The 22,820-nt window shown below is 51.6% G+C and overlaps 1 protein-coding gene across 1 annotated transcript; it reads left to right on the top strand.

The window, feature by feature from the left end:
• Window positions 1-3,749: 3,749 nt before the first annotated feature.
• Window positions 3,750-21,070, top strand: ROPN1L (rhophilin associated tail protein 1 like). The gene is made up of 5 exons (XM_055308314.1): window positions 3,750-4,095; window positions 8,100-8,223; window positions 9,860-10,021; window positions 16,918-17,093; window positions 20,966-21,070. The coding sequence occupies exons 1-5, from the start codon at window positions 3,965-3,967 to the stop codon at window positions 21,027-21,029; spliced, it is 657 nt and encodes a 218-aa protein (XP_055164289.1). The 5' UTR covers window positions 3,750-3,964; the 3' UTR covers window positions 21,030-21,070.
• The last annotated feature ends 1,750 nt before the right edge of the window (window positions 21,071-22,820 follow it).

The raw sequence follows: 22,820 nt of genomic DNA, 5'->3' as shown, positions 1-22,820 counted from the left end.
GCTCAAGGCTAGAAACAATCCACACGCCCATCAGCAGGTAAATAGATAAATGATCATCCATGCAATGAGATACAGCTCAGCAGTAAAAAAAGCAGTTAACTTGATACACCATGGACAGGTCTCAATGCCAAGTGAAAGCAGACCTACAGATCAGTGGGGAGGGACTTGGAGGGATTTCAAAGGGGCATAAAGACATGGGATGATGTGTTCCTTATCTCCTGTGTTTCTGGTTTGACATGTACACATATGTTAAAGCTTAACAAATTGTACATTTTAAATTTGTGCAGTTCATTGCATGTTAATTACATCTTGGTTTCAAAAAGTAATACATATTCCTTAAGGGATCATTTCATACTTATCTTTCTGCAGAGTGCCTCCTCTCTCACTTTTGGCTGATGACTTTTTAATTTCTATTTCACTGAGAAGACAAGCAATCAGAACAAGTCTTTACAAGTTCACACCATCACATTTACTCTCTCAGCTGCACCTGTGCCCATATGCTCACCAGGCTGTGCAGGCTGAGCCCATCCCCTCCAGCATGCATGCAGACTGCAGTGTGGAACCTGCCCCCAGGCCCACCGGGCACAGGCTCAATAGATGGCAGTAGGCACCTACTCAAGGCACTGCTCTGCAGTCCTCTCCCTCCCTCATGGTCAGCATTGTGGGGTCATTTCTTCCATAAAAATCTTGAACCCACTAACTCCTTCAACTGCTTTATGTTCCTTTCCAGCAAAGTCCTTGAAACAGTTAACCTATGTTATTTCCAATTTTTCCTCTCCTCTTTTCCAACCCTGCTGCAATCAGGTGTTTGTGCCACTTTTCCACTGGAATTGCTCTTGTAAAGGTTGAGAATGGCCACACTAAATTACATGGTTCATTCTCAGCTCTCACCTGAAATGGTTCCCTTCTCCGGTGAAACTATTTCCCTGGTTGTCAGGACACAGCACTCCCCTCATTCTTCTCCTGTCTGGATTCTCCTTTATAAACTCCTTCACTGACCCTATTTTATCTTTCAGGGACCTCTGTTCTACCTACACCCATTGACTTGGTGCTCTCACTCGTGGTTTTAAAGGCCATCTACATGCTGATCTCTCACATACATACTTATTCATTTCATCTTCCTTCCTGGAACTGCAGACACCTCTGTGCACCTGTCTCTGTGGACTCTTCCAGACAACTCCCAACTTAGCGGGTCCAAAATACAACTCAGGATTCCCCTACCCCAAATCTATTTTCTCAAACTTACCTGTTTCTGTGGGTAAGCAATTGGGTGGATTCATGTTGCTAAATAAAAAATGGTAATAACTTTTGACACTTGTTTTGCTCCCACACTTCACATAAAGTTGGACAGCAAGTCTTCAAAATGAGTCGGGTTTTGGCTATGTTGTACCACCTCTACTTCTACCATCCTGGTGCAAAACACCATCATCTTCCTCTGGCCTGGGTCACTGAAGTTTCTCCTGAGCTCCTGGCCTCTGCCCATGCTCTCTCGACTTTCTTCCATTGATTTTCCACACAGGATCCAGAGTGATCATGTACAGATCTACGATCACAGTAGTCCTCTACTCAGACAGCTAACCATCACACTCAGAGTCCTAAGTTCACAACTGCCTTACGGTGCCCCATGCTGACTGTGCTCCAGGCAATTTCCTTGCTTCTAAAACAGGTCAAACCTCAGGGCCTTTGCACTTGCTGCTTGGTATGCCTTAATGCTCTTCATCTAGGCCCTCCCCCAGGCTCTTCATTTCTTTATTGAACTGTCTTAGGCTTTTCTAAAATTGCAGGTACTGGGGCATTCCTGACTCTTCTCCTGCTGTGTTTTCTCTCTCATATGTATTAACAAATCATATGGTTTTCCTGTCTCATTTATATTTGCATGTTTCCCCCCACTTGATTATAAGCCTCAAGAGATTTTTTATTTATTTATTTATTTATTTATTTATTTATTTATTTATTTATTTATTTATTTATTTATTTATGATAGTCACAGAGAGAGAGAGAGAGAGAGAGAGGCAGAGACATAGGCAGAGGGAGAAGCAGGCTCCATGCACCGGGAGCCCGATGTGGGATTCGATCCCGGGTCTCCAGGATCGCGCCCTGGGCCAAAGGCAGGCGCCAAACCGCTGCGCCACCCAGGGATCCCTCAAGAGATTTTTTAAAGACTATTTTGGGATTATTACTATATTTCAGAACAGTTCTTAGGACATACTTAGCATTCAGTAAATACACTTGAGTAAATGAATGGATGGATCAGAATCAAAATAATGTGTGTATGGTAAAAACAAAACCTGAAAGCCATGTGCCATTCTCCAGAGGTAACCACAGTCAGTAGTTTAGTGTTTGCTCCCAGAATGTGCAACAGGTAAATGTATATTCACAGACTCCTGTTATCACAATACAGGTAGACACAGACTCTGCTCTGTCAGTTGCTTTTTTTCACTTCATATTTCGTGAACATCTTTTTATGTCAATACCTAAGTAGCTATCTTATTTTAAAATTCTGGCTGAATTATTTTCTGTTGTGTGGCTAAGATTATGATTTAAAATGTTCTGAAAGAGTTAGTTTACCAATTTTATTATGTGCTTTACTAAACATTTTGGTCCATATTTGTATACTCAGGCTAGTATTTCTATAGGATAAATCTATAGATTGCTAAGTCATCAAAATACAGTGCCAAATGGCCCCCAGAATGTACTAATTAACACCCCTGTCATCATTGTAGTAGATTCCTTGTTTTTCCATTTTGCATCAACACTAAATAGTGACTTTTCAGTTTTTGCTAGAGTGCCGTTAATTTGGAAATGTGTCCCCTGGTAGGGGAGTAATGGATGGGTGTGATACCTCTAGGGCAGGAGGAAGGGTTTGTCATTGACGACTCCTGGAAATAGCCGGGTCTAGGTCTCCATCTTTCTGGCTAGAAGTGAGCAGGGGAAGGCAGGTGGGTAGCCACAGCTCTGATTCACACCTTTTATGCTGCCCTGGTCAGGATTCACCAGAACCGAGTAGTTCCCCTATCCTTTGACCCAAAGTTAATGTATCCGAAGACAGTTTATGTCCTTCTAGACCCAGTCAGCCTCAATCATTGTCTTGAGCTGAAAATCTCCCACTGTCTAAACTCTTGAAGTGGCTCTTAAATCGGAAGGCCTGGGCAGTGAGAACGGCGCGAGTGAAGGTCTAAAGCCTGGACGAAAAAAAAAAATAAAGCCTGGACGGCTTGGACAGGGTGTTAGACGGTGGCTTGGCGTGGACCGGAGGGCGGACGGGCTCGGTTTGGACGCAGTGCAGATGGTTTGGACGTGGGGCAGGCGGGCATCGTGCAGCATGAGCGAGACCTGGGAGGACGGCAGGGGGCAGGTTCCTTCGCGCGGGGGCGCTCGTGCTCCCTGCACCGACCGGCCCCGGGCTGTGACGCCGTCCTTCCGAGGACGACCGAGCGCCCTAGTCCTTAAGCCTCACGTAGCCAGAGCAAGGGAAAGAGTGGGGGTGGGTGGGGGGGGAGGGCGGGGTCCTTTGTGAATTCTCCCTTCACATCGCAATGGGAAATCGATCAAATGGTCTAAGTGAAATGTTCAGCGAAAGGCAAAAAAAAAAAAAAAAAAAAAAAAAAGGCCAGAGCCAGACTGCGCAAGCGCAGTGCCTGCCCCGAGCCGAGCCGAGGGGCGGGGCCCGCGGGCGTCCCGGTTGCCTGGATACTCCGCGAAACAATCGCTCCGGCTGGCGCTTTCGGGCGGTCGCGGGGAGGGGCGGTTGGTCCTCACTTTCCGAGGAGCCCGAGGAGGAGCGGGTGAGGCCCCCGGCCGGCCGCCCGGACCTCGCGAAGCCGGCCTCTTGGCCGCCCCCGCCCCCGTCCCCCCGCCGGGCTCCAAATCCGGGGGAGGCAGGGCAGCCCGAGGCTCACGGGTTCGCCCTCCTCCACGCAGCACATCTTGATTCTTCGCAGCCTGGTCCGGTCGGCGGAGAGCGATGCCGCTGCCCGACACCATGTTCTGCGCGCAGCAGATCCAGATTCCGCCGGAGCTGCCGGACATCCTGAAGCAGTTCACCAAGGCTGCGATCCGCACCCAGCCCGCCGATGTGCTGCAGTGGTCCGCGGGGTAAGCGCCTCGGGTGGCCGCCGGCCGGTCTGCGAGCCGGGTCGTGCCCCCGGCCCTCCCACCTGCAGCCCTGGTGCGACGCGCGGGTGGTGTCTGCGCCTGAGGACCTGTCTAGGAAGCATCACAGTTGGTTGAGTTTCCCAGCAATCACTGCCAAATGCTCCCTTTCCTGCAAAGGCATGACAGCTCCATTGTTGGAGACTGGTACTTGCTCAGACCGAAACTTAAAAAGCAATTGCTTTCGGTAAAAAGTTTCTGCACTGTGTGATAAAATCAGACTACTCCACTCCCTTTATTTGTGAAATGGTTTTTACAAGGTTTCTTGTAAGGCTAAGCTTCTCATTCTGGAGAATCCTCCCACCCTGTTGAGTTTTTTTGTTTGTTTTGTTTTAAGATTTTTTAGAAATTAGTTTATTCGGGGGCGGTGGGGAGGCGCGGAGACACAGGCAGAGGGAGAAGCAAGCTCATGCAGGGAGCCCGACGTGGGACTCGATTCCGGGTCTCCAGGATCATGCCCTGGGCTGCAGGGGGCGCTAAGTTTCTTAGATCAAAGCCCCTGAGGTCTTGTTGGGGTATTTATCCCAATGCTGCAATAAAGTTAAACTTAGCTCAACTTAGTTCCCAGAAGGCAAATAAGCCTTCACCCTTTCTTGCAGCATTGTAGCTATTTTCAGGAATGGTCATAGTTTCAAAGTTACAAAGTTAACAGACCTTAGAACCTTTAAAGTAAACCCATTCCGTTTCGAAAGGAAAGCTCTTTGCCTCTCTTCAGTAGACAGACTTAGAAACTCAATTTTATGATTACAAGAACCACTATAAAATTAAATGTTTTGGGGCACCTGAGTAGTTCAGTAGTTAAGCGTGTGCTTTTGGCGCAGGTCATGATCTCAGGGGCCTGGGATCCAGCCCCAGGTCGTGCTGCTTGTTCAGCAGAATCTGCTTCTCCCTTTGTCTCTGCTCCTCCCCCTGTTCATGCACTCTCTCTCTCTCTCTCAAATAAATAAGTAAAATCTTTTTTAAAAATTAGATGTCTGGGATCCCTGGGTGGCGCAGCGGTTTGGCGCCTGCCTTTGGCCCAGGGCGCGATCCTGGAGACCTGGGATCGATTCCCACATCGGGCTCCCGGTGCATGGAGCCTGCTTCTCCCTCTGCCTATGTCTCTGCCTCTCTCTCTCTCTCTCTCTCTCTCTCTCTGTGACTATCATAAATAAATTTTAAAAAAAATTTTTTTAAAATAAAAAATAAAAATTAGATGTTTTAGTAACTAGCATGTCAGATTTCACTGACCTCTAAATGGTGTAAATAACCAAGGTGAGTTAGTTTTCTTTGGCCACTATAACAAATAACCACAGATTTTGATGGATTAAACAACAGGCATGTATTGTCTTATAGTTCTGGAGGCTGAAAGTCCAAAATGAGTTTCACCTAGCTAAAGTCAGATTGTCAGAGGCCCTACGGAGAATCGAATCGCTTGCTTGCTTGCCTTTTCCCGCTTTTGGAGCTGCATTCTTTGTGTTCTTTGGCTCATGGCCCCTTCCTCCATCTTTAAAGCTGATGCATTTAGGACCCATCAAGATAATGCAGGATAACTTTTCTACCTCAGAATCCTCTCTCACATCTATACAGTTCCTGTCACCATGCAAAATAAGATGCACAGCTTCCAGGATTAGGGGTCCTTAGTGAACCCACCACACAAGGCTACTTATTAATCCAGTGCTTCACCTTGTGACAGGCACTTCTGTCAGTTGCTTCTGCAAGATCCTCTCAAGGTTCTTGCCCAAAAAAATCATGGCCTCTGGTTTTAACCGTCATTCAAGCATCAATGAAAGGACGCACAAGCATTTATTTGTACTTAACAGAACATTCCGAGATTAAATCACTTTTTTTCTTGGGACTTTAAATTATTCTAATTTAAGCTTCACTTTAATTTAAAAGGCATAATTGAGAACTTTCTGGATGTTCCATGCAACTAATTTTCTCTCAACAATTTTGGAGCTTAGGAGAAAAAGCAGGCGTAATTCACTAAGTGGTGCGTGTGAAATGGGCTTGTATGAATCCCAGCTGTCACAGCATCTGTTGGGGCAAGAGGTTGCTCAGAAGAGGGCGAATTGCTCTTTGAGGTTAAGACAAGGCTAGGTTAAGACAAGGCTAGGGCATTCTGGGGAGAGGAACAGATACGAACAAAGGAGAGGTGACAAAAAGAAAAACAAAAATGTTATTCTGTATGTTGGTAAATTGAACACCAATAAAAATTAATTTATAAAATTAAAAAAAAAAGGTTAGACAATATAAAAAAAGAAAAACAAAAATGCTAAAAACAAAGCAGAGAACCAGGATTCACAGGTGGGTACCTGCTGGGGAAGATGCACAAGTGAGGCTTTCAGGTGCACAGGTCAGTCAGCCTGGCCCCCAGCTGTGACGCGGCCACCAGGGGACCGGCTGTGTTCTGTCACCAGTGCCCCACACAGGGTGCCCCACGCAGGGTGCCCCGCACAGGGTGATGGGGGGGTGAGAATTAGTCCAGTGCTAGAGGCTGCTTTCTGCTCGCATGTGCCTCCAGGGACTAGCACCAGGGGGGCTTGATCCTCATGCAGACTCTCAGCCTTGGCCCTGTTGAGCCCATGACAGGATAATGGCTGGGGAGTGTGGGGGTATGCGGGTGTCTGGGCAGTAGGACCCTGAGCAGCATCCTGACCTATACCCGCTAGAGGCCAGTAGCACCACCCACCCCCTCTTGTGACAACCACAGAGGTCTCCAGATGTTGCCCGGGGCAGTGGGTGGGAGGACTGTTGGGAAGCACTGCTCTAGAGGGTGTGAGCTGGGTGATGGGTTTGGTCGGTGAGGAGGAGGAGGAATAAAGTCCTCGGAGTAGGTGAAAACCCTAGTGAGGAACAATATGGCAAAACTGAGCCCCGGTGCCTCCTCCCCCCCCCCCCCCGCCCCCGCGCCCCTCCATCACCTTAGATCTTCCTGTCTGCCTTTGCTCCCACATTGCCGCCCTTGTTTTGACTCCCCCTCCAACCGTTAAGTCCACTAAATATGGGTGGAGGGAGTAAAGGGGATGCATGTAACATTTCATTGAGCCCAGCAAATACCCATGTAGCTACAGCTGTCTTTGTTACGCGATCAGATGTTTCTAATCACTCCTATTTTTTCTACTCTGACCTGTGGCCCTGGTGGATGACTTACTGTTCATTTCCCAGAGTATATTGTTTCTTTTTCTTGTGTTAGTCATCAGAGTGGCAGATGACTAGGCTTCAGCAGGCGTGACATGCCTGCCCCCCTCCCCCCATCCCCCCCCCCACCAGCGGGAGGCCCGTGTGCACCCACTCCTAACTTGTTGCCCTAAACTGCTTCCAAACCCCCACTGGCCCCCAGTAGAAGCGCCAATATCAGCATCATCCCAGAAAGGAACAATTCAGGGGAAAAAATACTAAAGAAAATCACTAAAAAAACAAAAACAAAAAACAAAAACAGGAAAAGTGAAGGGTGGGGGAGGGGTGGAGCAGACAGGTGACCTCCCTGGTCCCGGGCCTGTAGACTTGAGCAGAGATGGCTGAAGTCAACCCCCTTGGAAAGCAGCACGGCCAAGCAAAGGGAAGACCCAACGCCAACTGTCAAAGTAGAATGACTGGACCATGACGTTTCAGTTGGGTCGTTGCCTTCCCACCAGCCTTCCTGGTCCCCTCCTGGCATGCGCTTAGTAAGAACTGCGTGTGTTTTGGGAGCCCCCGATGGCCAGTTGCAACTTGAGCTCACTGCTCCTATGAGCCCAGTGACAGGGAATCCCATTATCAACTTTGCAGACAGAGAAACTGAGGCACGCCTAGAGGTTAAGTTGGAGAACTGAGTGGAGGAACCAGCCCGGAAGCCCAGCCCTCAGACGCTAGTGTACCTGGGGTTGCCCCGGGCACGGTCACCCTCAGGGCTTGTGTGAGAAGCTTGCCTGAACCACAGGGTCTTGTGGGGTGGATGAGCAGTCAGAGATATCTGTCGCCGTTAGGTATTTTTCAGCGTTGTCCAGAGGAGACCCACTTCCTGTCAAGGACAGAATCGAGATGCCCATGGCCACGCAGAAAACAGACACAGGCCTGACTCAAGGACTCCTGAAAGTCCTGCACAAGCAGGTAGGAGAGGGTCTCAGTTTGCTCTGAGCTTCACGGTTAAAGCGTGGCGGCTGCACGGACGGTGACAGATGCGCAGGGTCACCTCTGCTAGGCCTGCTCTCCTTGCACAAACCTGCAAGATTCATTCAAGGAAGGGATTTGCTGTATTCAGGGGCTTTCCTCCAGTGGAAAGAACCCCAAACAGATTCATGGTTAGATTGTAGGCAGGTGAAATAGAACTTCTTTTAAATACCAAATTAAAACACTTAGTTGGTGCTGGACCATACACAGGAAAGTTCCACTCTGGAAATGGGGGCCATGAGGCTCTTCTTGAAGTATGATTAGGACTCCTGAGTGGCTCAGTGTTGAGTGTCTGCCTTCAGCCCAGGGCGTGACCCCAGGGTCCTGGGATCGAGTCCCACATTGGGCTCCTCGCAGGGAGCCTGCTTCTCCCTCCACCTGTGTCTCTGCCTCTCTGTGTCTCTCATGAATAAGTAAATAAAATAAAAATTGTATACGTGCTCAAGAAACAATCTGCCGGCACCTTCATGTGAAGGACACACTGCCCTTTGGCGTCTGGTGTGCGGTGTTGCAGAGAGCCTGGCCGTGGGCGAGGCCCCTCCTGGCCAGCCCTCTCCTGCCACCTTGCTTGTAGAGACTCAAGTTAATAGGGAGTCTGTCACCCAGCCAGGTGGGGCCTTCCTAACGATTGGGTTGTGTTGCTAAAAGTGTCGTCGTTGGTAGAGCCTTGATCTTATTTTTTTTTTTAAGATTTTGTTCATTCATGAGAGACACAGAGAGGCAGAGACAGGCAGGGGGAGAAGCAGGCTCCCTGCAGGGAGCCCAATGGGGGACTCGATCCCAGGATCCTGGGATCACGACCTGAGCCAAAGGCAGTTGCTCAACTGCTGAGCAACCAGGCATTCTAACCTTGATCTTTAAAGTGGTTTTTTCCCCGTTATACATTTTGACGTACAGTGCTTCTGTGCAGGACACACTGACTTCGAAAAATAGGATTATTCCATGGTTGTCTATCTTAAGGGAACACAAATGATCATTGGAAGGAGTAACTTGGGAAAAAATATGCTGAAATTGCTCAAAGCTTTTCACGTAGCACGCTGCCATTAGCAGATCGCAGTGGTGACCCATTTTCACAGATTGTTTCAAATAATGGAAGGAAGGCATTTATTTTCATTTTTAAGATTTCTTCCATTTAACTATTAACAAGTTTAGTGGGCTGGATTTTAAATGCTTTTATTTTATTTATTGAAGTTCATTTTTTGTTGTGAAGTGTTTCGCGCAGACAGCAGAGAACCATCTACCCAATGCAATGCGTGTATGCTCCTTTTGCTCAGTCATGACATTATGCCATATTTGCATCACAGGCCTTTTGACTTCTAAGAAGTAAAACATCCCCTGCTGCCCCTTCCTGCCACCCCTTCCTGGCCAGGCCCTCCCACCGCACCCCTTCCCACCTTGCTCTCTCAGGGTAACCGTGTTGTGAGTCCAGAGTTCATCTTTTTCCCTGCATGTAGTTGAGTACTTGGACACGTGTCGGTATTCATAAGCATTATATTATTTCACAAGTTTTTAAAACTTAAAGAAAAATACAAACTTAAAAGCTTATAAATTTTGTCCCACTGTGTTTTCTATACAGTGTAGCCACAAGCAGTATGTGGAATTAGCAGATCTTGAGCAGAAATGGAAAAATTTGTGCCTGCCAATAGAGAACTTCAGGGCTCTGTTGCAGTTGGATCCTTGCGAAGACAAGATCGAGTGGATAAAATTTTTAGCGCTTGGATGTAGCATGCTTGGTGGGGTACGTACCTATGAGTAGCATATGAATAATCCCGTGTAATCATAGGCCTGGTTAAAAATAAGGTAGGTGTTTCAGTAACCGAAGGAAACACTTTCATAACTTTAGTAATTTTGTCTGAGAGAAGCGATTCTTTTTCAGGTGCCTGTTGTATTTTTAGACTTACAGTTATTTTAATTTGCAGAAGTTAAAGGCTTAGGAATACTTCCATTTAAAAATTGTTAACAGTAGATAAAATATAAGGATACCATGAGAATGCATGTAGGTGCTAGAAGAGAATGCATCCATGACTTTTTATTGAGCTACACATCATTTGGTAAACAGATAATACCATGTTTTCCTCATCTATGGGAAGAGGCATAAAATTATTTTATAGTTGAGTTAAAATATGTGGTTAGCGGCTAACAGATACGGTGCCACCTTGATGATGTTGAGTGTGACCCTTGGGAAAGAAGACACAGAGGACCCTCCAGTCCCCACGGAACAGGGGGCTGCTACCCAAGGAGGGCTGGGCAGGGAGGGACTGGAGCGTGCGGATTCGGCAGGACTTCTCTGGGGATCTGGAAGCTCTGTCTTCAGCTCCAGGTCCGAGTCTCTGTGAGACACGGGAGCCAGGCGCCAGGGAAGGGAGCGTAACCACTCTATACTCACGAAGAAGGGCTTCCCCCCCCCCCAAAGATTTTATTTATTTATGAGAGAGAGAGAGAGAGGCAGAGACACAGGCAGAGGAAGAAGCAGGCTCCATGCAGGGACCCTGACGTGGGACTCTCGATCCCGGGGCTCCAGGATCACGCCCTGGGCCGAAGGCTGTGCTAAACTGCTGAGCCACCTGGGCTGCCCATGAAGAAGGGTTTTGTTTTGTTTTGTTTTGTTTTGTTTTGTTTTGTTTTTTTGAAGGGATTTTGGAAGGAGCCCTGGCTCCCCTTGCTGCAGAGGTAGGCAGTGCAGTCATTTTACCCCCCGCCTTGTCTTTGGGCTGCTTGGAGCGTAACTGGATCATTCACAGTCCTCGCTTCATGGTGCACACTCATCTCTGACTCTAAGTCTTAGAAGTCACTTTGTGTGAGGAGCGCATGACCCCCCCCCCCCCCCCCCCGTGACCACTGCCCCAGGTGCCTGTGCTCTTCCTCCATCCCTCCCCCTGCAGCCACTGCCGCTGATCTGCTTCCTGTGGGCCACGTACACACCCCCAAGAAATACATTATTTAATTTTCATTGGTCTTAACTTTATGAAGAGGTCATTGCTATTAGTAATCTTCTGGAACTTGTATTCATTCCCAATTAGATTTCTGACTCTCCCCATCTGCATCATCACAGACCACTGAGGGTCATTCGTGGCCTGATGTGTAATATGTACTCTCTGAATAGACCACCATTTACTGGTTCTATTAGTGGCCCCAGCAAGAGAGTCTGAGATCCCAGTAGAACCTGGTGTGGGCTGGTTGCTGCACAAGGGCCCAAAGCAGGGTGTTGGCCAGCCCTAGAGAGGTCACCCCCCTGGGCTAATGGGTGCCGGGGACCCTCCTGCAGCTACGAGGGGCTCAGATGTAGCAGGGGGCGTGGGCTGGTAGGTGGGGAGGACAAAGACAGATGTGCCTACTGAAAATGATTCCACGTTGCTCTGTTCATCTGGAACTCTGGAAGCAAGGTTTTCATAATATAAAATTAATATCTAATATTAGAAATTGTGGTTTGTGCCTTTAAACATAGCTGTGAAATTTAGGTTCTAACAGTGGTGAGAAAGGACATTTCGTATTTTGGGGATCCATCTCTGTAATTTTAACTCCCCCCAATCATGAAAAGTAAGCCCTGGGTTGAAAACCAAGCCTGGAGCAAGAGATGGGGTCTCTTGTCCATGTGCCATGTGGGACACTAGGTGGAGACATTTGTCACCTCCTGGAACTGAGCAGAGGGGAAGGGACAGGGAAGCCATCACACAGGGCCTCTCCTTTCTCCTCTCTTTCTCATCCTAGCTGGGCAGTGTGGGGTCCCGGCCTGTCCCCTCGCTATGCTACCTCAACAGTGTTTGCTGTGGGCGGTGGACTCTGAGGCGAGGCAGGCGGGGAGGGTCCCCTCTGGTTCACTGACCACGTATGTATTGGGGGAAGGGTAAGCGGAGAGGTGGGGGAAGGATGGAGGTGTCAGCTTTCCTGGCCAGCCACTCCTGCCCCTAGTGCACACAGCTCTGGGGCGACCAGGCCCGATGGGGAGAAGCCACTGTGTGCCCACGTTGGCTGGGATAGCTGGGAAGTACAACAACCACACAGAGCTGTGACTTGGAGGTGACGAGGTGACAGTTTTGGTGTGGTTTGGCATTTTAGCATCCATCTTTGTTTTTTTCTTAAGAGGGAGGGGCGAAGGGGGAGAGAAAACCTCAAGCTGCTTTTCACTGAGCAGGGAGCCCAATGTGGGGCTCGATCCCAGGACCCTGAGATCACAACCTGAGCTGAAGGCAGACGCTTCACCGACGGAGCCACCTAGGTGCCCCTCCACATTTGTTGAATTGGAATCTAGTTGCTCCTCTGTCAATACAACAGACTCTATTTCTGCTTCCTTCATCCCCGGCCTCTGCGGGCTGCTGGCAGACACATTCTCTGAGCTCTTAGACTTCTCCTCCAAATCACTGGTCAGACGAACCGAGCTTAAGGTCTCTACAGAGACCAGAGCCTCTGCTTACATTTCGGGGTCGTCCTTCCCTCCTCCTCCCTCCCTTCCTTCCCAATGTTTGTTGAGTGCACAGTAGGCAGGTGTGCAGACCCCTGGAGCCGGTGGGGGGCGGGCGCCGTGGGCTGGCCGGGCAGGGGGTGTGGGGAGGGCTGTGTTCTCCAGCGCTGCCCGATACTGGCCTGGCAGGATGATGGTGTGGTCTGTCGTGACCCTTCACATTGCTGCAGCCCCTGCAACAATCCTAAGCATTAAAACCGTGGATCAGATTTCTCTGTTTTTTAAGTGTGAAGATCTTTTTTTATTATATTAAAAAAACTGAGAAGGAAGTGCCCCATCCCCCCTGCACCTGACTGAGAAGGTCCATGACGACAAGCCCGCAGCCCGACTCTGTGAGGCCCCAAGAAGCACTGAATCTGGTTCCTCATAAGAACATCTCCCCATGTGCAGAGGCAAATACGCACATGTGCTGCGCCGTGTTTGTCCACGCACACGACTTAGGAATGGGCTGCACATCGAATGTCCTCGCCATGGGCTGTGTGGTCCTTGATCCTCCGGGCAGCCCTCCAGGAAGGGCCTGTTCTGGGAACCTTGCCGGCTCAGTGAGTTGCCCCAGAAGCGGCTGAGCAGGATTTGCACGCGGACCCCAGGCTCCGAGGCGCCCAGGAGGGAGGGCCTCAAGAGCGCACCACCCCTGGGCCGGATGCCGAGGGAGAAGAGAGCCTGCAGATTCCTGCCCCAGAGAGTACACTGGGGATTACCGGTGATGTCATTTGAGATCCTGGAAGGATTCTTACTCAGAAAGGCGCTCAATGTCAGCCTCCCAGTGGCACTCTCCAGGGAATCCCCAGACCATCACCCAAGCACAGCTGTGCTTCCCCGTGTAGGACTGGGCATCTTGGACCATCATCCGGGCGCCCTGGCAGCCCAGTGGGAGAGGCAGCACCCGGCTCACCCCTCCTGCTCTCCACTCAGATTTCCCAGCTAGGTCTCTAAGCCCATCTCAGGTATATCTCCAATATTCCTTTCACCCTGTGGCTCCGGAAAAGGCACCAATCGCCCTGCATGGGTGGGAGCCCCAAGTCACAGGCTTGCTTGATAGCTGCCCCGTGAGGCAGGGGAGCTGCTCTTGGGCCCCTGGACGCCACCCCCCCCCCAGCACCAGTCACCCCACTGCTGGGTGCCCCCCCCAGGGAGAAGAGAGGAGAGGCGGGTGCACTTGACCCCCATGCCTCCACTGGCCTGTCACTGGGCTCACACGGGGGTGCTCCATTCTCCTCTAGACGACTGCGACCCGGCCAGCAGGAGAACACCTGTCTGCCAGCCTCACCTGCCATGAGTCCACGATCTGAGCTGTACTTTAGATGAGAAAAAAACCGTGAGGGGGAGGAAGTAAGTGAAAAGGACCTCCAGCTTTAAAAAAAAAAAAAAAGATTTTATTTATTCATGATACACAGAGAGGCAGAGGGAAAAGCAGGCTCCATGCAGGGAGCCCAATGTGGGACTCGATCCCAGGACCCCAGGATCACGACCTGAGCCAAAGGCAAATGCTCATCCACTGAGCCACCCAGGTGCCCCCACCTCTAGCTTTTTAAAAGTGGAATTTGGGGGGTGGGACCAAGCTTCAAGTGCTGCTTGAAGCACTGAGCTCCATCTCCCGAGCACCCTCAGGTCAGGCCACACTCAGAGTGAGGTCCCCTCTTCTCCTGGGCAAAGGAGGGGTCCCTCCGTGTGTCGTGCAGATAGCCACTTCCTGGTGAGCTAAAAGGGAATCTGGGGAGGTGCGAGGTGGCTCTGGGTGTCCTCATAAGAGCCCCAAAAATTCTGAAACAGACCCCACAGCACTGGCACTGCCCACATGCTCAGGAGACAGGCGCTGCAGGCCTGTTTTCCTCCCACATCTCTGCCTTGATGTCACCAGCTGGGGCTTGGACTGTGCTTGGCAGGAACCAAGGGCAGCGCATGCCCAGGAGGGGGTGTCGGCCCACAAGCCCCTGGGCCCAGGAGTCTGTGCCCAGGAGACAGACCCCCAGGGACAGAGCCAGGCAAGTTGCTCTAGGAATCCTCTTGGATATAAAAATTGCCACGCATCCCGTTGTCAGCCACGTTCACACGGGTAACGTCACCGTGCCTTTGCAGGAGGCAGTGACACCGGGCCGGTTGCATGTCCGCTTCCCGTAAGTACCTCGGCCTGGAAGCGTGTGCGGCGCGTTCACAGGCCTCCTGTGCCGGCTGCGCGCCAGCTGCTTCCTTCCGCACCTTCCTTCCTCAGCCTCTGCCGCCCGCCACGACATAAAGGCGAAGCTGACATATCGACGTGTCTCTGGAAAGTTGCAAGCAAGGAGCATGGATTGTAAAACGGGCAGCTTTGTTTTCCCCGAGTCCTGGCAGGGACGGCCCTGCGGGGTGGGCGCGGCTGTGGCCGCAGAGAAAGCGCCCGCCCAGCAGGACTCGGCCACCTCTCCCGTCAGAGCATCATTTTGCCCCAGGGTGAGACCGGGCCATGGCCTGGGTCCGGGTGGCGTGGTGAGTGGCTTTCTGGGTGCGCCAAGGCCCGGCTGGGGTGCTGGGGAGCTCGGGGCTGCTCAGGCCTCCTCGCTGCCCGCCTGTGCCGTCTGTGCCTGGAGCCCCCCAGACCCCCAGCCCTGGGGCTCTTCCGGCACTGGGGTGCAGGCCTGCTGGGTTACCTGGGCCTGGCCCCCCAGATTCTCTGGGCCCCTGGACTTCATTAGAGTCCTTTCGTGCTTTCCCTGCCCCTGCCGGAAGCAGGAGGGATTCCCTGACGTTCCCGAGACGCTGGCCAAGCTGGAGCCTGGAGGAAGTGCGTGGCCGCATCAGGGGTCTACAGAGGGCCAGCCCCGCAAGGATGCCAGTCAGCCAGGGTGTGGGCCGGGGAAGCAGGTCCATCCCCAGGCAAGCCTCTGGATGAGGCCAAGCCGGTGGCACCGCAATTGGAGCCTTGGACAGCCCAGCGTAGCAGTGCCCAGATGCTGGACCCACAGACACGTTGAGATAGGAAATGTGGCCCCAGCCAGGCGTGTGTCCCTAAGGATGTCAGGATCCCTGTCAAGCAGGTCTGTGTGTGACTCTCCCCACGTAGGTGCCTGTCCCCCTGTGTTGTTCTCGCTCTTTCCTCCTCAGTGCGGCCCCTAAATGTTAGCAGCCTGCTCTCAGCAGAGGCAAAGGGTCCTCACTTGCAGCCTGAGCCCCCAAATGAGGAGCACATGCTTCCACCGTGCCTCATTTCAAGCTACTGGCCTGGTCCTTGCCGCTCTAGGGGGCTCTTGTGAGATCACCGGGGGTTGGGTACAATCTAGTGCTAAAGTGACACCATCCTCCACTTGATGTCGGCAGTGGCTCCTTATGCCCTCCTGGCGCGAGGGAGGGCCAGCATGCCCCAAGCGTGCACCCTGTAGGATGGGGGCGGCTTCTCCAGGGACCAGCGTTTGGGCCAAAAGCCAGGGTCGGGTGGAATGACCAACCCAGATGGAAGGAGCATGAACCAGGTGCACAGCGCACACGGGAGAAAGGGCTGGTTCTTTCTGGAACAGAGTCAAGGCCCAGAGCAGGGCCAGCCCTGTGTGCAGCCTGCTCAGAGCCTGATCACAGGGGGGCATTAGGACAGCAGGCGAGGCCCTAGAACCTGCCCTCCACAGGTGGCCCCTCTGCTTGGTGACTGTTAGTTCTGTCTGTCCCCACGTGTGTTGTGGTGCTGAAGGGGCTGGAGCATTCCGTGGCTTAGGGCCCACCTTTAAGGAGAGTGATGCTTCCTCATTCCCATCTTAAAAAGATTTTATTTATTTATTTGAGAGAGAGAGAGAGAAAGCGAGAGAGAACTTGACAGGGAGGAGGGGTGGAGGAAGAGGGAGAAGCAGACTCCTCACTGAGCAGAGAGCCTGATGTAGGACTCAATCCCAGGATCCTGGGATCATGACCTGAGCCGAAGGCAGACGCTTAACCAACTGAGCCACCCAGGGGCCTCCATTTTAATATAAAATAAAATCTGTGGATTAGAATTCTTTTCAGGCCAAATGCATCTTGATCAAACCTTTCCTTTTTACTTCTTCACCAATAGCAATTATAAATTCACCTAGTTCCTAATTTAGACGGAGAGCATACTTTTTGGAGAATTTCTGTAAAATACACTCAAGCGTCTATTCCACTGCTGTCTTGTGCTTTCATTTTAGTGATTCCAGGTAGTAACTGTTTCCCCACCTGGTTTGTGGTGTTTCTAGTCACTGAACAGTTCGATGAAGCACCTGTGCGAGATCCTCACCACCGACCCTGAGGGCGGGCCTGCGCGCATCCCGTTTGAGACTTTCTCCTATGTTTACCGTTACTTGTCCAGAATAGACTCGGACGTACATGAAGTGGACACGGAGTCCTACCTTGCGACTTTAAAGGACACTCTGTGAGTATCAGCACTCTCTGGGCTTGGGGTGTGTTGATTCTAGAGAAGGTCTTTCCTCTCTCATTTCTCCAGTACCTTTGTATTGGGTGATCCTGTCTCTGCTGGGAGAGAGCCACATACACTGCACCCCAGATGTCCTTGAGGTGTCCCTGGGGTGTCCCTAGGTGTCCCTGGTTGTCCCTGGGGTGCCCCTGACGTGTCCCTGGGATGTCCCTGGGGTGTCCCTGATGTGTCCCTCACGTGTCCCTGGCCTGTCCCTGATGTGTCCCTGGGGTGTCCCTGACATGTCCCTGGGGTGTCCCTGACGTGTCCCTGAGATGTCCCTAAAGTGTCCCTGGTTATCCCTGGTAGTCCCTGAGGTATCCCTGGTGTGTCCCTGATGTGTCCCAGGGATGTCCCTGGGGTGTCCCTGATGTGTCCCTGAGGTGTCTCTGGTTTCCCTGAGGTATCCCTGATGTGTCCCTGGTGTCCCTAGTTTTCCTGAGGTATCCCTGGTGTGTCCCTGGTGTCCCTGGTTTTCCTAAGGTATCCCTGGTGTGTCCCTGGTGTCCCTGGCTGTCCCTGATGTGTCCCTGGGGTGTCTCCGGTGTCCCTGATGTGTCCCTGGGGTGTCCCTGGTTGTCCCTAAGGTGTCCCTGGGGTCCCTGAGGTGTCCCTGGGGTGTCCCTGAGGTGTCCCTAGGAGGTGCTGAAGGCAGCTAGGCCACAGGAGGCAACTTTTCTTCAAGAGTGATTCAGGCCAGTGGTGGACTAAAGTCCGGTTCTCTTCAGATGTCAGAGAAATGCAACCTGTCTCTACAAAAAGTTTACCCAGAATTTCTCTCGACTCTTAAGTCCAGTGTATCAGCTGGTTTGACGTTGCAGCAAGTTAGAGGTGACAGAGAAGAAGGCGAAGGCGCCTCTCAATGACCCCACAGGTGGAGGCTGGGACTCCTAGCCTTTGTTCTCTGAATGTGTATCCAACGTGCCCCCTTCTGTTCTTCCTGGGATCCTGCCCATCTTGCAGCATCCCAAAGCCATGTGGGCTTTCCGAGACACCCCACCCCCACCCCAGCCCGGTGCACCCCTGTCTCCCTCCCTCCCTCCACCCCTCTGGGAGTCTCAGCCCTTGGCAGGCTCCCTGGTCCTGTCACCGAGCTGGCCTTGCTTCCCAGCTCCAGACTCAGAGGTCAAACCGCCTGCTTTCCAGTGGGACGTCTGGCCCACACGCCAGGCTGGAAGTGTCCCCACAGAAATCCACCTTCCTTCCCAGATGTTTCCATTCTCAGTTTCCCCCTTCTGTAAACCGCGTTGCCATCCCCCATGAGCTCAGGACAGAGAGGTCGGCACAGAGGTGTGGATGACCCTGGATGACTCCTGCTCCCCCGCCCCCGCATCCCTCTATCCATCCCTGTGTCCCCGTGCCTGCTGCCCCTGGCTCCAGCCTCTACAGCCACCTGTCGAGTCACCTCCCAGAAGCTTCCCACCCTGGTCCTCATGGCCTCTGGGCCGGACAGAGTCTGGGCCCCGCTGCCTGGTGTCGCTCCTCCAGGTAGCACTCATGCATCCTCTGCTCACTGCGCGCCAGCCACGCGGGTCTCTGTGCCTTTCACGCAGGCCATGCCCCCTGCCCCCCAAACACACTTGGGGCCCCAGTGCTTGTTCTTTTGGAGCATTCCAGCCCCTTTGCATGGCTGCCCCACAGCCCTACTCAGAGAGGCCTCTCCTAGAGGGTGCTCCCCATAAGGCAGCTTCCCCGCCCTCGGTGTCCCTCTGGGAAGTCCCCTTACAGCGATCTCTCCCATGCTCAGGGACCATGTTGGGGGACGAGACCCTGGGGCTGCCTGCCCCCTGCAGGTGGTGGAGGTGGAGAGGCTCAGGGAGTGCGGTTGTCCGGCAGTGGGAGTGGGTGGTGGGTTCTGGTGGGAAGACCCCTGGAGGCACCCAGACAAAGGAGGCTTCTGCAGAGGTGCCAACAAGAGCCAGCCAGGAAGGGCTGCCCAGGTTGGGGGGCTAGCTGGGCTTGGGGCGTGGGCTCCAAGTGGGAGCTGCTGTCATCCCGGGCCAGGGGGTGGGGGGCAGGCCTCGTGAGCTGGTGGGCCTGTGGAGTGGCCTGGCGTGGTGGGGGTGTCCAGCGAGCCCGGGTCCGGGCTGGAATCCCGGGGGGGGGGGCGACCATGTGGCAGGATGAGGGGAGCACTGGCAGCAGAAGCTGGAGCTCCGGGCTTGGAGCGGGGGAGGAGGGAGCAGGAAGAAGAGGAGGACCCTGGCAGAGAGGGCGCCTGGGAAGGCCGAGGGGGTGGCGAGGGTCGGATGGGCACTGTGGCCACCGTGGAGCTGTCCCTTACCTTGTGACCTTGATAATGGTGACTTCAGAGGGGGCTCCAGCTCCCCAGCTCAGCCTGCAGCCCGGGAGCGAGCAGAGATGGCTCAGCCCCTAGAGGAGTGGCTGAGGAGAAAAGAGGAGGGCCGGCTGGGAGGCCTGTGCATAACCTGCTGCTGTGGCCCTGGCCAGGGACAGCCCCCTCAGGGCTCCTGGGAAAAGCTCGGATGCCCCCACGTAACCCCGTTTGGGAGCAGCGGCTCACTTTCCTCTCCCACCCTCTCCCCACCCATCTTTGTGAACATGCCAAGAGGCCTCTCTCCCCAGTGGGAGTGATTCCTGCCTATTTGGTAATTATTCATGCCGGGATTCACTCATGCTTTCATGCACGCGTTCACTCATTGCTCATCCAAGAGTGTTTCACACCCACCCATGCGTCCCAACTGAAGGGTGCTGGACATTGCCCTGCACTGTCGCTTGGTCGTGCAGGCACCGATGAGCTAAGGGTCTGCCCGTGGGTGACAGGCCAGGCTGGGCAGCCCAAGCAGGGTCCCGGGCCGAGGAGAAGCCCTGGGGGCTGACGCAGGGGTGGCTTTGCAGGGACCTAGCCCGGGAGGTGTGGGAAGCCCCTGGAAGGTTGGAGTGGCCCCTTCCTGTTTCCAGGAGGATCTGGCATCCTGCGTTCATGGCCAGATTTGTTCTGCAGCCGTTAGTGGCAGCCTGAAATGAAGAATGAGTTCACAAGGCAAGTGCAAAGAAAATCCCACTCAGTGTTCATGTTTCTTCCATTGCTTGGTGAATGGCCCTTCCGTAACCAGGAAATACACTCCCATGGCCCTCTGTTTCCCGTCAGCGCGACGAGGACAGCAAGCGCACTTGCAGAGGTGTCCTCCCGCCCAGGACAGCCAGGGCCTGGGGCCGGGCATCATCCTCCAGCAGTCTGGTCTCTGGGACACTTCGGCCCCGTGATTCCCCCGGGGCTGTGAGAGGCACTTGCTGTTTATGGTAAACTACGGTTTAGAACCACTAATTCCTGTTCCAAATATGAGCCCTCGAGACAGTTCTCATCCCCCCACTGACATAGAGAGTGAACATTGTTCAAGTTCAGTATTTTTATACCCATGGATGTTGGCAGGACAAATGTACAATTGTTCCCCATCTCTTAAACAAAAGAAGAATCTATAGATAAAAAAGAAGAATCCAGAATACGCTGTTGGCAATGCCAAAGTTTCCTAGATTCAAGACAGTCCTTTGGTTTTCCTGGACCAACGTTTCCAATAGAAGGATACTTTTGTTTCAGTAGTGACTAAAATTTGAGTGGTCAGTCAGGAAGAACCTATAAATATGGTACTGATTTTTTTACCTCGAAATAAATGCCCATTTTTGTAAAAGAAAATGGAATGCTTTAATTTTGGAGGTAAGAATTACTGATTAGAGACCAGAAATCATCAATTTTTCTAGGTAAAAAAAAAATTTCTAGGTAAAACTTTTAAATTATATTGCATTTCCTAAAAATTGTATTGTGTGCTCTGAGAAATGACTAATAAGTGCCTTTATCTGTTTCAATCTAGAGAATCGAGAAAGAATGGCATGATAGGACTTTCAGATTTCTTCGTTCTGACAAGGAAAGTTTAGGAAGCCTCGAGAAGAAAATTCAGAAGACAGAGGCCATTAATACAGAGGAGAATACTTTTTAATGTCAAATAGTGCTTTTTAAAAGCTTGACACCAAATACAGCTTGTCTTTAACCACATACGGGTGCGATGTGAGTTTTTCTCATAGTGGAAGTCCATGTGGTCAGGTGTGCTGGGGATCTACCTCCCGATTGTTGTCCACCATGTAGAGGATTCATAGCAGGAAAACAATCTCTTTAGATGCTACAGCCTGGGGGAGGGCTGATGGGCCGTTTAAGACCAGCTGCTCTTTTTCCTCTTTGGAACCTCCTGACCAGCAGGAATGCTGATGTTTGCTTGCCGAAAACCACACCTAAGGCACCCTAGGAAGAGTGTCATCTGCTGAAGCTGGATCTGTTCTGGGAGAGGTGGGCCTGGGGCACTCCTGCTAGCTGGAAGAGCATGATGGCCCAGGAAACAGAGTAGTCTATTTACCTGTCTATTTATTTAAGATGTTATTTATTTGAGAGAGAGAGCAGCAGGGGGAGACAGAGAATCTCAAGCAGACTCCTTGCTGAGCATGGAGCCCAACTCAGGGCTCGATCCCAGGGCCCTGAGATCATGACCTGAGCCAAAGTCAAGAGTTGGACCCTTAACTGACACAGCCACCCATGCGCCTCTGAAATAGACAATTTAGGCCAGTACTTGGTCCATGGAACAGAAATAAGCATCCCAGATCCTTTATTTGGTTTCTTTATATAAAGTCTTCAAAATGAAATGGCAGGAGGTAATTAGGTAATTTAGGTAATTTTTCTGAGAACTTAGCAATGGTTTGGCTTGTTGGTTCTCTGTAGATTGGCCACCATGCTAATAAAAGTTATCTGTGTTCCAACACTTGTGAAAACCCAAAGCTATGAGAAAGAATTTGCTTCAGAGAGGAGAGAGCCCCGTCCTGTGTAATCACTACCTGAGAGCCAGGAACTGCCTCATCCTAGTTCTTTCCCACAGGACCCTCTCTCAGGCCCAGCTGGAATGTCAGCCACCGATGTCACTGAGTCAGCCCTGGAGAGAGCTGATCACACAACATATCTATCTAGAGGACCAACGACAGAGTGGGGACCTGATGACTTTGGGGCCTGCTTCTAACAACTGTCCATTTGGTAGAATTTGGAGTGAAACTTTCATTTTAATGGTCTTGTCAGGAGGTTATAGGGAAGGGACATAGAGCCCCAGTGTCCTATCATCACTGGAGGCCACTGACATTTACCAGAAGAACTTCAAGTTGCTGACCCGTCACGCTGGCTTAGGTCAAGAAGGGAAATTTGAACAGAGTTTTATGAGACTGAGAATAGATGAATATGATCATAAATAAACCTGCTAATGTGGACGTCTGAACTCAAAAATGTAATTTATGATACTTGTTCACTCTATCAAAAAATAAGGTGTTAAGGGAATGAAGTAGGTGAGTGGATAAATTCTGGGGCATCCAGACCCTGGCATATTATTCAGCTCTAAAAGAAATAGCTGTCAAGCCAGAATAAGACACAGAGGAAGTCTAAATGCGTATTAGCAGGTGAGAGAAGCCAGTCTGAGAAGCTACTTACTCTGTGATTCTGGAAAAGGCAAACTATGGAGACAGTAAAAGATGGCTGCCAGGGATGGGTTTTGGCTATGAATAGAGCCCAGAGAGTGTTTAGGGCAGTGGACATACTCTGTGTGAACCATAATGATGGATACATAGTTAGGCATTTGTCCAAACCCCCAGAACGTCCAGCACCAAGAGTGAGCGCTCAGGTAGGCTACAGGGTCCTTC

Source organism: Nyctereutes procyonoides, unplaced genomic scaffold, assembly GCF_905146905.1.
Source record: "Nyctereutes procyonoides isolate TBG_1078 unplaced genomic scaffold, NYPRO_anot_genome, whole genome shotgun sequence".
NCBI classification, from domain to species: domain Eukaryota; kingdom Metazoa; phylum Chordata; class Mammalia; order Carnivora; family Canidae; genus Nyctereutes; species Nyctereutes procyonoides.
This window is presented reverse-complemented; position numbering and strand designations above follow the sequence as displayed.